General features: G+C 42.1%; 1 protein-coding gene across 1 annotated transcript in view; it reads right to left on the reverse strand.

Annotated features, from left to right (window-relative positions):
• Positions 1–15280, reverse strand: part of ICE2 (interactor of little elongation complex ELL subunit 2) — a gene marked incomplete at its 3' end in the record, with an annotated part of 111479 nt that overhangs the window by 69781 nt on the left and 26418 nt on the right. Inside the window, exons 3-5 of the mRNA XM_089663923.1 lie at positions 8537–8795; positions 8176–8295; positions 4566–4700 (exon numbers count right to left, since the gene is read on the reverse strand). Of these exons, the coding sequence (XP_089520049.1) occupies positions 4566–4700; positions 8176–8295; positions 8537–8795 (514 nt within the window). The remainder of the gene's footprint in view (positions 1–4565; positions 4701–8175; positions 8296–8536; positions 8796–15280) is intronic.

Consider the following 15280-nt stretch of genomic DNA (forward strand, 5'->3'; position numbering starts at 1 on the left):
ATCAGCATATAGAAAGCGGAGATGATATGAGATGGAACCTCTGAATAAAAATGGGCATTCCACATGCAGGGCTCCCGATGGAGTCCAGAGAGGGAGGGGGGAGAGAGGGAGGGACGGTGGGGGGGAGAGAGGGAGGGTGGGAGAGAGAGAGGGGGAGGGAGGGTGGGAGAGAGAGAGGGGGAGGGAGGGTGGGAGAGAGAGAGGGGGAGGGAGGGTGAGGGGGAGGGAGGGTGGGAGAGAGGGAGGGTGGGGGAAAGAGAGGGAGGGAGGGTGGGGGAGAGAGAGGGAGGGACGGTGGGGGAGAGAGAGGGAGGGAGGGTGGGGGAGAGAGAGGGAGGGAGGGTGGGGGAGAGAGAGGGAGGGAGGGTGGGGGAGAGAGAGGGAGGGAGGGTGGGAGGGAGGGTGGGGGAGAGAGAGGGAGGGAGGGTGGGAGGGAGGGTGGGGGAGAGAGAGGGAGGGAGGGTGGGAGGGAGGGTGGGGGAGGGAGAGGGAGGGAGGGTGGGGGAGGGAGAGGGAGGGAGGGTGGGGGAGGGAGAGGGAGGGAGGGGGGAGGGGAGAGGGGAGGGAGAGGGAGGAAGGGGGGAGGGGGAGAGAGAGGGGAGAGGGGGGAAGGGGAAAGAGAGAGGGGGGGGAGGGGAAAGAGAGAGAGGGGGGAAGGGGAAAGAGAGAGAGGGGGGAAGGGGAAAGAGAGAGAGGGGGGAAGGGGAAAGAGAGAGAGGGGGGAAGGGGAAAGAGAGAGAGGGGGGAAGGGGAAAGAGAGAGAGGGGGGAAGGGGAAAGAGAGAGAGGGGGGAAGGGGAAAGAGAGAGAGGGGGGAAGGGGAAAGAGAGAGGGGGGGGGAAGGGGAAAGAGAGAGAGGGGGGAAGGGGAAAGAGAGAGAGGGGGGAAGGGGAAAGAGAGAGAGGGGGGAAGGGGAAAGAGAGAGAGGGGGGAAGGGGAAAGAGAGAGAGGGGGAAGGGGAAAGAGAGAGAGGGGGAAGGGGAAAGAGAGGGGGAAGGGGAAAGAGAGGGGGGAAGGGGAAAGAGAGGGGGGGGGGAGGAGAGAGAGAGAGAGAGGGGGGAGGGGGAGAGAGAGAGAGGGAAGGGGAAGAAGACAGAGAGAGGGAAGGGGAAGAAGACAGAGAGAGGGTAGGGGGAAGGAAGAGAGAAACAATAAAGAGATAAATGAGAAATAAGAGAGTGAGAATGAGAATGAGAAATAAAAGAATTAGGGAGGGATGGAGAGACAAAGGAGAAGGTAGAGAAAGGTAGAAAGTGTGAGAGAGTAAAGCAAACCACAGACAGATCAAAATTTGGCCCAGTTCAGCAGGAATCGTATGAATTGCGATCCATGTATGAGCAGGCTGGTCACTCAGTTGACTTCAGTACAACCAGCATGTCAGGTTTTGTTTCATTCAATTATTTCCGGCGGCTATAGCGCTTGCAGTGATCATTGTATTCAGACGGCTGGGAAACCTCCCACTGTCAGAATACAAAAACTCTGTGGGAGGGATTCAGTGTTGATAGGGGAATTGAGCAATTTTCTGGGTTGCAGGAAAAAAAAAATTGTTTAATGTATGACCTGCCTAAGGGTTTGTGGCTGCTCATCACTCACAGACATGGCACATCTACACTACAGATCTGCCTAAAAGTGGAACTTCACACTCTCAATCAACATGGACTATTTTTAACCCTTGTGCTGCTAGCATTAGTAAATAGATAGGAAAGTATATTACTTTTTTTAAATTTATTTATTTACATTTCTTTAGTTACTTCCTGGTTTCCATGCCAAGCAAATGATTTCATACATCCCAGCAGTCTTCAAGAGGGGAGGGAGGGTTCTTAGCTCATGCCTCAGCTAAGGGCAGATGAATTTCATGAAGTGATACATGATTCATTGGCCCTTACTCAGGATGGCCACTTCCAGAAATGCCAGGGGGTATTTTTCTAAAGTGATTTCTCAGCAAAACAAAGCATGGAGACATGGATGAGGGAGCTTAGAATATAAGAAAATAATTAAAAAAAGCATTTTTGATTTGTGGTGCCCAGATACAGAGCAATTCCACTTAAACCTGGCCATACATGGTTAGTTGTTTTTTTTATTTTTTTCAGCTAGTGGGTAAAACCATCATATTCTTCCATCCACACAAATCTGCCGGGACAGTGTTTTTTTTCGACAGCGGCTGATTAATTATTTTTCAACAAGCCACTTCAGCAGAAGTGGATTAAACAACCAACTCCTGTCAAGTAGGGGAGCCCAAACACTGACGGAAATTTGGCCAGTCCAGCAGGGATTCAATTATGGCCAGCAACAGGATAACAAGTGTGACAACTTACCAGCAACAAGATCATTATTGCAGGGAATATCACCCATCTACACAGGTTGCTTCCTCACTGGCTGTATAAGAAAGACAGTACTATCTGGCTGGGGAGTCACATTCTACAATGTTTTCTCTTTGCTGCAAAGCAATACTATCATGTCACTGGCGAGTTGTCACAAGCCACATTATTGCAAATATATTGTCCTTACAATGAATGTGCAAGAAAACATTCATCCATACAGGACTGTGAAAGACACACTCTCCACACAACCCTTTCAAAGACACAGCCATTCATTGACATGATACAGTTTACAGCTCTTAATCTAAAGCCACAGGCAGCTCACAGTGAATGAACAAGCTTGTTCTGTGACAGCTTAAGTGATCCTGGTTTGGCAACTCTGATTCCTGGTATACTCCTCTTACTTCCCTGATATGTACTTCTAATACTAGTGTTCCCCTTCCACCCTCCAGATGATAGAGCTCAATCTCCATCCACCTTTTTATGTGACAAGTAAATGTGTAAAAGGAAAGAGCAAAGCAGCGTGAGATACTACATACACAAACACCCAACCATGTTCAGGCACTGTGCTCCTCTGCCGATCTTTCCCAGGACAGTGTTCCATCAGGAAACTTGAAAGGAGTAATAGGATTGAGAGTTCTGTTACCCAGGGAGGGCATAGCATCTGGGAGAAAAGACTCAGCCCTAGTTCACACTGATGCAGTGTGATTTCTATGTGTTTTCAAGTGCGATTTCAGGAGCAGTTGTTGTGCTACTTTGCCTCAATTCTGATGCAATTTCTGTTCCGGCTAATTTTGTGACATTAGAAAAATGTGTCTCTCACACTGAAATCACATTGCATTTGAACACCTATGCGTTTTTACGGCTGTTTCCATTTCAAAAATTTATTGCACCAGACACGCACAGGACCCTTTTGAAAATTGCATTGTGTTTGGAATGCGTAGGTGTGAACAACCTCCATAGAAAGCCATGTTATCTCCCTTGATATGCTAATCTATGCATTCTGGAACACAGAACCGGATCAGATTTGCATCAGTGTGAACCAGGGCTCAAGCTGAAGCTTACTACTGCCTGCAGCTCCAAGGTGCTCTCACATATCTCAGAAGGGAGTGAAGACACACAGAGAGGACCCTGCAACCTTATCTTTACCTCGGTTCAGCCTGACATTCACATGGATTGTACTAGTTGATTGCTGTGAGCTGTAGTAATGTGTTGGTGCTCAGTAGGAAAATGAGTCTTCTTTGAACACAGTCTGCTCCCCAATGTCATCTCAATCATGACATCCTAAGCCAATATTGAATTGGCTTGCTGTTGAATTGCAAATAACCATCTTCAGCCAAATAACTTTTCACCATCTAATTAGATTTAAGGGTAAAAGGCTGTGCAAGATGTTTTTCATCATTACAGGAGTAAGCACTAAATTGAAACCCAAAACCTAAAAAAGAACTGTGTAAGCAGGACACCTGTACAGAAATGTGGGTCTGCAGACCTAAAACATTATTTTTAATTATAAATGAAGTTCCACATAAAATGTCAGAGAATAGACAGGGTTATTTACTTCTGTGGAGGATTGCAATTATCTTGAAGATAGCAATGGTACAAATAATTGCTTACTTTGTGTATGTTGTGCAAAAAAAGCAGTCTGAAAGCAGTGTGAAATGATACAGAAAGAGCTCAGACAAATGAGGTTGGTCTCAGCTGTCCAAGTGCAGCTTGACCGCCTTTGCCAGCACAATTAAAGGCTGGAATCACCTGACAATCAGGAATTAAGGTGTAAAGAGTGTGGCCCTCTAAAGGATTATTCACACAGGTTATGTGTATTTTCTGCATGGAGCACAGTTTTTTGCTGGCAGAGCTAGCTGAAGTTTCTCTATAAAATATGCACCTAAAGTATTCACAATTAGGCACGTTTAGATGGGCACAGCTCAAGACACGTACACATCTTCTGATAGCCTTATTTACATGTATATACACGCTGCTAACACATCTCATATTTTCATTTTTAGACCCAGCTATGTATGGCACCATTGATTCATAAAGTGCTGAATTTTAAATGCATATAAAACTATATGTAAGTAAAATGCAAACTTTAGCTTGTTTGCTCTAGGTTTGGGTGATTGTGTCATTCAAACTGTGTGTATGTGGACATGTACATCAAGTTCCAGGTGTTCTGCTAGCCATTTAGTGGTAATCTCTCACACTTAAAAATATTTAGGGATGAAATGATAGGACTGGTTGTGTTTATTACCATTTTAAGAAGACACTTCTCCAGATTCAGTGACAAGTCAGGAATAAACTTCCCTCCCAGGATGCTTGTCATATCATGGACAACATAGAGTTCAGGGTAATCTTTTACATAAGCTTGGCAGGACCTTATCATTTCCTGAAAATAAGCAAGAATACATTTATGTAAAATCTGTAAACAGCATTACATAATTATAAACTGTAACTAGACACATTGTTCAATTGGTGTCTATGCACTTAAAGTGTTACGAAACACACAATAGTAAAATCAATCTGTATATGCAGTAAAGCATGTTTGTTATACTCACTGTGGTATTTAACGGGTTAATCCTCTGCATTGTGTAAAAAGGCTGTTTGATTCTTTGTTTTCTGATCCTCCCCTTCTTCCACAGTCCCCAATCCATCAGGAGGTACAGAGCCCTAGGAGGGAGTGGGGTTTGCTTTTTTTTGGGGGGGAGTTAGGGTGCATGTGATTGGCACAGAGACAATCAGCGCTGTCCATACAGATGATCAGGGATCCTACAGCCTCATATGACACTCAGAGGATAATTAAAACTACTCCTACAAGCTTTAACCAGTGCTCTACCATACACTAATAGAATCACAAGACTGCTATGTACTGCTAATGAGAAAAGGTATTTAGAAGTTAATATTTACAAAAATAATTGCACTTCCATGTTCTGTGTACTGTGGGAGACCAGATATAGTGAATGGAGGGACCTGAGTTTAGTAACACTTTAGAAATTCAATTTATTCACTTCCTATTAAATTATTAACATAGTATTTCACATGCATTATTTTGTGTCTAGCCAACCTGAACAACATTTATATTTTAAACCAGACAACACAGTTTAAGTCTTTAATATTAATATACATATTACATAATCTAAACAATGTGTATTTATTCACAAGTGTTGTGTTTTTATGACCCATGAGCTCTTTACCCCTTTGTACTCTTTTTTTTTTTTCTCGCTTTGCAGATTAAATTATTGTTTGCATAAGCAGAACTGCAAGCTGCTGGCATCTTTACTTACCTGGCACCAGGTAAGAAAGGATTCCTTATGTGAAAAATTTGCTGGCACCACCAGCAAATGGAGGATAAGTATATGCAGCACAGGTTTTGGAGCAAGTTCAAGTAATTCTGCGCCCAGACTATGCACACTAAAGTATTTACATATTCAGAACAAGAAGTAAAAACAATTTAAAACAAACCCACATCCAACCATGTAGCTACATACATTGTGGCAAAACTAGGCTTCAAATCTCACAACAGAGGCACTGAATCTCTTTTCATAATGCTTTCTTTTGTACCAGAATCAAATCTAAAAAACTGAAATTGAAGCACCACACCACTGGTAAGAGGTCCAGATACAAATGTATTCCAATAAAAGTCAGGGGATAATTCAAATTAGTATCCAACGTGTTTTAGGGGTCCAAGAGCAGTCTCTTCAGACTATACAGCTGCTAAACCAGCTGCTGACAAGGCCTGTGCTTGCAATCATACTGGAAAAAAAAAAAAAAAAAAAACACATAAAAAAGGTCCAGATCACTTCTAGTCTATTCACAATTTTGTTAATCATGCCCAGATGACCCTCAAAACGTGCTGGATACTTTTTGGATTGATCCCTTGCCTTCTACTGGAATAAATATGTATTTGGACCTCCTAGCAATGGTGTAGCACACCAATTTCAGTTTTTGTTACACTACACTAAGTCAAGGAGACTGTGGATATCCTCTGGGGTGTAGACGCTGCCTGTCCAAAAACCAGATCATTTACATCAGCATCACTTTAATCTAATAATACCAGTGAGATAACCCTAAGAGTCCAACGCTTTTTCTTTTTCTTTTCCTCAACAGAGTCTAATCTTGGCAGCCTACTAGCCCTCTAATTTAAAACACATATTAGGTGTTTCTAAGCTGTTAGAAACTGACAGGAAATTAGTCTTTGCTGTGATCTGTCTGAGGACTGCTGAGAACAAATTATTTCACATTACATGCTGCTAGAGGTCAGTGATGGCTTATTTTAAAGCTTTTTATGGCTTAAAGTGGTTCTAAAGGAAAAAGTTTGTTTTTATCTTAATACATTCTCTGCAACAAGCTGAAAAACCTTCCAATGCGTGTTTCCCCACAAACACTTACTTGAAATCATTATCGACCCAGCGCTGTCCCCACCAGCAGCTCTGCTCTCCTTTCTTGCTGCATGCACAGGCTGTACCACTGGCTCCCACTGCTGTCAGTCAAAACCTATGAAGAGGGAGCATGGGGTGGGGCTGAGCAGCACTGTGTGTGTCAATGAACACAGACAGCCCGGCTTGCGATTGAGCCTGCACAATTGCCCCCATAGCAAGCAGCTTGCTATGGGAGAACTCGGAGATAAAGAATAGCAGACAGCACCGGTGGGGGACTGCAGAAAAGGAGGTTCAGGACCGCTAAGTGTAAAACCAAGTGCACTTTTAGAAAACTTGGATGTACAATACACAGGCTTACCTTGAAATGTAAATTATAATTTAAAAAAAAAAAAAACAGCCACGTTGTAGTGTATGTTCAGCCGAAACACTTTTTTAAGTTTAAGATTTGGGAGTTTTAGAGTAGAGTAGAGAAGAGAAGAGTTAGAACCCCTGTCAAACTTTTACTGCTATCCTGGACTCGGTAAGAGAGATTTGCCCTCACTCCATGTCCTGCTGATGTTATACCAGAAGGAAAGTAAGGTAATTCTCTGACAGCGACACAGAAACAGATCTAAAACAAAATGACAAAATTATGAAAATTATGGAGGATGCCAACCTCTTTAGGAAAAAATTGGTTGCCTGGATGTTTGCTGACTTCAAGACTTTGAGTCACCAACTAAGAATAAGTATACAGCAAGGGAAATCGGAGCTCCCCTTTTATATAAACGCTCTGGGTCTGTAACACAATAAGCCTCGATCCTCCTCTTCTGTGCTTAACATCCGGTATTGCGATGGTTAATAGTTCTGCAAGTGAAGCAGAAGCTGCAGTGAACAAGCTTCTGATGGGGACCCACCACCTCCTCCTCCATTGGAAAAAGTTGTTTCCCAGTGTACACTGTATATAACACAATCTCTAAATGGGGGGAGAATCTGATAAGCCACAGGATTCTCTCCACCATTCACAGATTGAGTTACATACAGTGCATAGTATGATACAACTTATCCCAATGAAGGAAGAGGGACAGGCCCCCCATCAGGGCTATTAACCTCCACTGTGCCAATAGTTCAGCAGAAGGAAGAGCACTGGGCATCCCTGCTGAGAAGATTCTACAGGATCCAGCTGCCTGCACAATGTGGGACATACTTCACAACAGGTAAGTTAGGTCACTAAAGCTATAGGGATTTTTTTTTTTTTTTTTAACTTCAGCTTTAAAAAAGTCTTACTTTACGCATGTATTGTTTCAAAAGAAAAACATTTCTTCATACAGTGTATTGTGATGGAGTCTGCTGAGCTGTTCTTTTACAAAAGGTCTAATTTAGATGGAGCTGAATTCTTAAACAGTCAGCAGTTACCTGGGTTACATGTTATTCCTGGGCTGTGTCTATTCAGGTTTTCCTTTTTACTGGATTGGTGAAAAGCAAGCAAGTTAGTAGCAGGGTACTTACCTGAATGTATCTTGTGGCATCTGCGCACAGCACATTGTAATCCTCAGCACAGCTGCGTGCTGCGTTCTGGAGAAATTTCTGGAACTCCATATGTTCACTGCTCAACTTTAATTTCAAGAACTAAATGGAGTGGAAAAGTGAAGGCATGTAAAGAAGAATATATGCATTTCAAAGACTAGATACTATTTTTAAAGAAAGCATTAACAATCAAAATCTGAGTATCCGGCCAAACTAAATTACCGGTAGCTCTCATTCTCAGGTTTACATTTTTTCCTAAGTTTATTTCAAATAATGTATTGATAACTAGAAAGCTACCACAACAATTTATGTGATCTGTGTAAATTCATGTGATACACTGTACCTCAAAATGTTTGTATTCCTTCAGCTGCAATATATTGAGATTATTCTTTTTCTTGTTAATGAATTTAATCATCAGTTTCACATAGGTATCCTGCTCCAGAGTAGTGAGTGAGGAGTAATGAGGGTATGGTACACGTGGTTCTGGAAAGGGTGGAACGCTCTTTGTAGGAGGTGGAGCAACAGAAGACGGGCTATCAGTGACAGGAGACTGAAGAGCTTCTGACATGGAAGGTGTAGGATCAGATTCTGCAGATTTGGGTCTGGAAAAAAATAATAGGAGAAACTAAAAAACAAGTTAAAGCAATGTATTTATACAAGGAAGGTAACAGAATTTCTGTTTGGGATGCACAATATGTTGTCTGTACTTATTAACCCTGGTCTGCCCTGACATATACCCGGTACCTCCACCAGGGTTTAAGCTTTCCCACTTTATACTAAAGAAAAGGAATGTGGCTCGAGTTTTACTTTACAGTTTTGGCAAAGAACAAAAAGCATGTTTTCAATAGAAAACTGGTATGCCACGTCCAACAACAAATATAGCCAGTAGGGAATGTTTTGAGCCAAGATGAGCTCTGTCCTTGCTGGCACACCTAGTGGTTTGTCATGCAAGAAGACCTGGTGGAGCCTTGAGTCACAACGATTATACCCAAATACATTACTCTGGAAACCTTGCAGAGATAACATTTTTTGACAAAATTAATTCCTTTACTCCCCCCCAAAAACCCTAGGTATTGTAAAGAATGTGTTAGAATGGGGTTCCCTTGCTGAATGTTACTATTTTGCTCTTTCAATCATATTATTTATAGTAATTTTATTTTTAAAATGTACAAAATAGGTGAAGTTCACAGTTTAGTACATTGCTTATCTACAGGAAACATCTCTGTCTCCTCACCATCAAGTAATATCACTACTAATGATTTTATAAAGTAAATTACGCACCTCTGATTACTGAATAAAAAGCTGGTGCATTGTATGGGGTCCGAAAAGAGCGTTCAGCAGTTTCCTTTTTTCACAGTAAGACAATGAACAGCTAAAACACTCACAAACAGGGATTCAGAATTATGCTAAGATTTCTCATTATGGCCCACAGTAGCAAAAAGTGAAGTGACTTGAGCCACAAAGAAAGGATAGGACATCAGGAGCACTTTGCACTAGACACTTCACAGCTCTCTTTCTAGATAGGTGGAGATGCCTGTCATAAGGCCAAAGCAGGGAATCTAGCACATTAAATTATCATGGACAATAGAAAGATGCTGACTCAGGGGCTTCAGCTGTAATGAACAGCATACAAAAGACTTACTATTATAGAACGGTGTTTTGAAATAGTAACGGATGTAGAAGGAAATGGACAGCACAGATCACTAAACCTTATATTTAAGAAATCTACATATTATATATTTATATAAACTATTATTCCTGCGCCAACAGATTCCCACAGGTTCTATACTGCTGCTGTGCACTGTGCAAAAAACACAAACCACAATAAATAATGAGCAAACCAGCGCAAACATAGACCTCTACACACCATCAATACATAAAGTGCATCATAATAAAAAAAATAAAGAAAATAATATTAATAAAAATCAATAAAAATTAATAATAAAAGTCCACAGAAAACACCAAAAGATTTTTTTGTCCGTGAAATATATATATATATCAAGTGAAAAAATATCAAGTGAAAAAATATTTATTAATCAAGTGACTTTCTTCTTTTCTCTGTATAGCTGCTGCTATATCCTGAGCTGGGATGTGAGAGTCCTGAGGAGGAAAAAACAGTGTTCATTACTGGTCTGGAAGATGCTGGTTTTAAATAAACATGCCTTTTGAAAGAGAAATAAATGTGAGTGGTAATAATTCTTAGTTTGAATATTGATTTTAAGTGGCAATATTACACTATGTAAGTTTTTTTCTCCCTGGTTGAACGGTGGAGCCTATTTGTATCGTTGAAGATCCCTTTAGAGTGAACAGCAAAGAGGGTATTAGGATCCCTTAAATTCCTAAAAAGTGTCCCATTCACCTAAATCTGGTGAGTGTATTTGATGTTGGTTTCACGGGTGGAAGGTGAAAGTTCTTTTTGGTGTATTTGAAGAGTCTTTGGGAAAGAAGAAAGTCACTTGATTAATAAATATTTTTTCACTTGATATATATATATATATATATATATTTCACAGACAAAAAAATCTTTTTGGTGTTTTCTGTGGACTTTTATTATTAATTTTTTATTGATTTTTATTAATATTAATTTTATTATTTTTTTTTATTATGATGCACTTTATGTATTGATGGTGTGTAGAGGTCTATGTTTGCGCTGGTTTACATATTATATATTTAACTTTGGTGAGCAAGTTCTTGAGCCAGATGGATGATAGTGTCAAGCTGTGATGTAAGAACAATGTATTATGTAACATCCTGGTCAGGTCACCGTATTGGAAAAGTGTTATATAAATCTGACGAAACCTAGTATGTACGTGTAATCTGACATGGGACTGTTATTTACATTCTTAAGTTAAAGTGAACCTGTACCCAGATTATGTACACTTTAGGCTAGGTTCACATATGTGCGCTCTGTGAGCTGCAGTTTGCTCAGGCATGGCAACTCATTCATTTGAATGGGCTGCCGTGCCTCCTGAAACACAGGGAGAAGGTCCCTGCACCATTTTTGGAATCGCAGCCAACACAGGAACTGCAAGTACAGTGCGATTCCCAGTTCATATGTGATTTCCAGTGTGGGCAACGTGCTATTAGGATTAATGGCACCCGCCCGCATACCTTGTGTTTCACTGTGAGGGTGGTTGCAGCTGGGGGAACAAGTGCAGTTCCCGCAGCAGCAATCGCCGACACAGGTGTGGACCTAGCCTAAAGGTTTACATATTTTGAACAAGCGTGAAAAGCCGCATTAAATCCATGTTTACGTGTGCAGCTTTCAGGCTTCAGACAATACTCAATAAGAGGAATCATTATTGTCCTGAGCCTGTTCATGCCTGAGCAATGCACTTCCATTCACTTAGAAAAAGGAGCAAGAGCTTTTTGGTAGTGACATTTTGGCCCCATAAACGTTAATGGGATTGCATGAAAAACATGAAAATGCAGACACACAAGTGTGAATCTAGCCTTATATCTGTACTTATAAGGACTAGTTCACATAGGCACAGAGGCCCATACAGTGAGCAGAAGGGCTACGCTTATGTGCCCAAATGTACTGTAAAGATGCAGGCAGCATGCTGTTAAAAATCAATGACAGGCTGACAGACACAGCAAATTTGAGTGTTTCGTACAGGAACAGATGCACATCCCTGGACAATAACAGCCATGTATCCATGCCTTTATGGATGTAAAAGCTAGCATGTGTAAGGTCTCAGCTGCTGTGTTTGTCAGCCTGTCATTTATTTTGAACAGGCCACTGGCTGTGGCTCTATGCAACACCTACAGTTGTGACCAAAATTATTCAACCCCCACTGAAATTGAGTGTTTTGGCCAGTTTGACATTGCTTTTGATCATTCAGTCATCTTGCTTACATTTACATTAAAGAGGCACTTGTAGGTCAGACAAATATAACATAACAGTTATAATGAAATAACCACAAATGTCTTTTCTGTGCTCACAGCATTATCAGTTTTATTCAACCCCCAAGTGACATTCAATCTTAGTACTTAGTACAGCATCCTTTTACAGTTATAACAGCTTTTAAACGTGAAGCATAGCTTGACACAAGTGTCTTGCAGCGATCTACGGGTATCTTCGCCCATTCTTCATGGGCAAAGGCCTCCAGTTCAGTCACATTCTTAGGCTTGCGCACTGCAACTGCTTTCTTTAAGTCCCACCAGAGGTTCTCAATCGGATTTAAGTCTGGTGACTGCGATGGCCACTCCAAAATGTTCCAGCCTTTCCTCTGCAACCATGCTCTAGTGGACTTGGAGGTATGCTTGGGATCATTGTCCTGTTGAAAGGTCCAACGTCTCCCAAGCCTCAGGTGTGTGACGGACTGCATCACGTTTCCATCCAATATCTCCTGGTACTGAAGAGAATTCATGGTACCTTGCACACGCTGAAGCTTCCCTGTACCTGCAGAAGCAAAACAGCCCCAAAGCATGATTGACCCTCCACCATGCTTCACAGTAGGCAAGGTGTTCTTTTCATCATAGGCCTTGTTCTTCCTCCTCCAAACATAGCGTTGATCCATGGGCCCAAACAGTTCTAATTTTGTTTCATCAGTCCACAGAACACTATCCCACAACTTTTGTGGTTTGTCCACATGGCTTTTGGCATACTGCAGTCGACTCTTCTTATTCTTTGGAGACAGCAAGGGGGTACGCCTGGGAGTTCTGGCACGGAGGCCTTCATTACGCAGTGTGCGTCTTATTGTCTGGGCTGAAACTTCTGTACCCACATCTGACAAATCTTTTCTCAGTTCCTCAGCAGTCACACGGGGACTTCTCTCCACTCTACGCTTCAGGTAGCGCACAGCAGTCGAAGTCAGCATCTTCTTTCTGCCACGACCAGGTAGCGTTTCAACAGTGCCCTTTGCCTTGAATTTGCGAATGATGCTTCCTAAGGTGTCTCTTGGTATGTTTAACATCTTTGCAATCTTCTTATAGCCATTGCCCTTCCTGTGAAGAGAAATCACCTCTTCTCTTGTCTTCCTGGACCATTCTCTTGCCTTCACCATGTTTGTAACCACACCAGTAAATGTCTAGAAGGAGCTGAGTATCACAGTCATTTTAAAGCTGCCTAATTGGTGCTTATTATGCTTGATTGCTGCTCGGTGACATCCACAGGTGTTTTCAATACCTGATGGAAAGCACCTGTATGAACCTCTGTTCTTCAGAGTGGTAGTCTTTAAGGGGTTGAATAATTGTGGCAATGAAGAAACCACATAAGAACCATTTACTACTGTATTACATAAACAATTGATGTCATTTTAGTTGCATTTGGGTAGTTACAACGTCCTTGTAGGATTTGATTCTGAATACAATTCCAAATGTACACTATAGTCCCTAAACCCCTTTACAGCATTGGGGGTTGAATAATTTTGGTCACAACTGTATGCTTCCCAGGCACATAAAACATGTCCCTTGTACGGGACTCTGTTTTTCTGTGAAAGTGTCCTAAGCATTGTTAAACTACATGCACATGGGCACATTTGGTCATACAGCGTAAAGACACTGCATATATCTGGTGCAAGGGATGTCCTTAAGCTGCCCATAGACATGAATGAGGGAAGGCAGCTGTACGCAGCTATGCATCACTATTTGTGTATAGTAGTGCATGTGCACAGACTTAACACACCAAACAAAATCTGCATTCAATGCATTATGTTGGCCAGCTGTACACAGCTCTAGAACATCCCAGGGACCAGAAAAACAAAGCGTCTTCCTTTTCTTTTAGTGGTAGCTCTTCTTTAAAGTGTATCTTAACAAAAAAAAAAATAATATATTGCAGATTACCAATTCTTAAGTGTTGTGGCTGAATTAATTTTCTGTTTTTCCTGGCGATCCAGTTATTAACACACTTCGCACTTCCTGTCTAAAGGTGGTTCGTCTATCTATGGAGGAGCAATGGAAACACCCTTGGACAGCAGCACTGTCTGGAGCAGGTAGTGTTAGATGGACTAACAAATTAAAGGCTTACTTCACCTAACACTTCATTTTAAGGAGTCACAGAAACAGTTTTTCTCCATATGAGATAAATATTTTAACTACATTAATAAAAGCAGACTATTGTAAGACTCCTGTCAATGTTAAATGGTTTGTCTCAAACCTCTGATTTCCACTTTTGCAGCACAGCTTGGTCTCTTAACCGTTTTTTTTTTTTAAACAAGCAAACTCTTTATTAAAGAGAAGAATACATGTAGTCACATCATACATACAATGTAAACGGAGACAAAGTAGTGGCATGCCATGGGCAAGTAAAAGAACACTAACAAAGATCAGCTAACATAGCTCCTCTACCACAGGGACACATATACGTAACAAGGAAAGGGCAAAAAAACAGACTGCAATCACACATCATCCTCCACAACACACGTGGATGTGGAGTCAAGCCACTTCTTCCAAATTTTATGATAGATACTTAACAGGGCATCCTCTATGCATATAAATAACCTTCTTACCCGTGTTTCCCCGAAAAGAAGACACTGTTTTATTTTTTTTTTTGGCTCAAAAAAACACACTAAGTCTTATTTTCAGGATAGATCTTATTTTTTAAATGTCCAGGTGTGGACAGGGGGTGCAGAAGTAGGCTGCAGGCAGTTGTGGATGAGAATTACTATAGAGAGGGCTGACAGTTGTGAGCTGCAGTCAGGTGTTGTAGGGGTGACTTGACAGGTGAGTTTCAGACAGGGTGCAGGGGTGAGTTGCAGACGTAGGATGCAGAGGCGAGCTGTGGCAGGGAGGTGCAGAGGTGAGTTGCAACTCAGCTCACCTCTGCACCCCCCCAGCCGCAGCTCACCTATGCACCCTGTCTTCAACTCACCTGACTCAACTTACCTCTGCAACACCTGACTGCAGCTCACCTTTGCACATCCCCGCCCTCCCCCGCCCTCATATGGTTAGCTAGCTTTGAAAAACACAGCTGTCAGCAGCCGGCCCCTCTCTATAGTAACTCCCGTTTCAGGTCCTATCTTCCCACACAGTGCACCAAGCGCACTTACTCACCGCTCCACCTCTTCCCCACTGGCCGGCGATCACCCCTGGGGCATCGGCTTCCATGCATTAGGCTGCAGGAGGAGATGCCCCACCCCTAAAC

This window comes from Staurois parvus, unplaced genomic scaffold (assembly GCF_062004578.1).
Source record: "Staurois parvus isolate SC_StPar_1 unplaced genomic scaffold, SC_StPar_1.0 ptg001805l, whole genome shotgun sequence".
Taxonomy (NCBI): Eukaryota; Metazoa; Chordata; class Amphibia; order Anura; family Ranidae; genus Staurois; species Staurois parvus.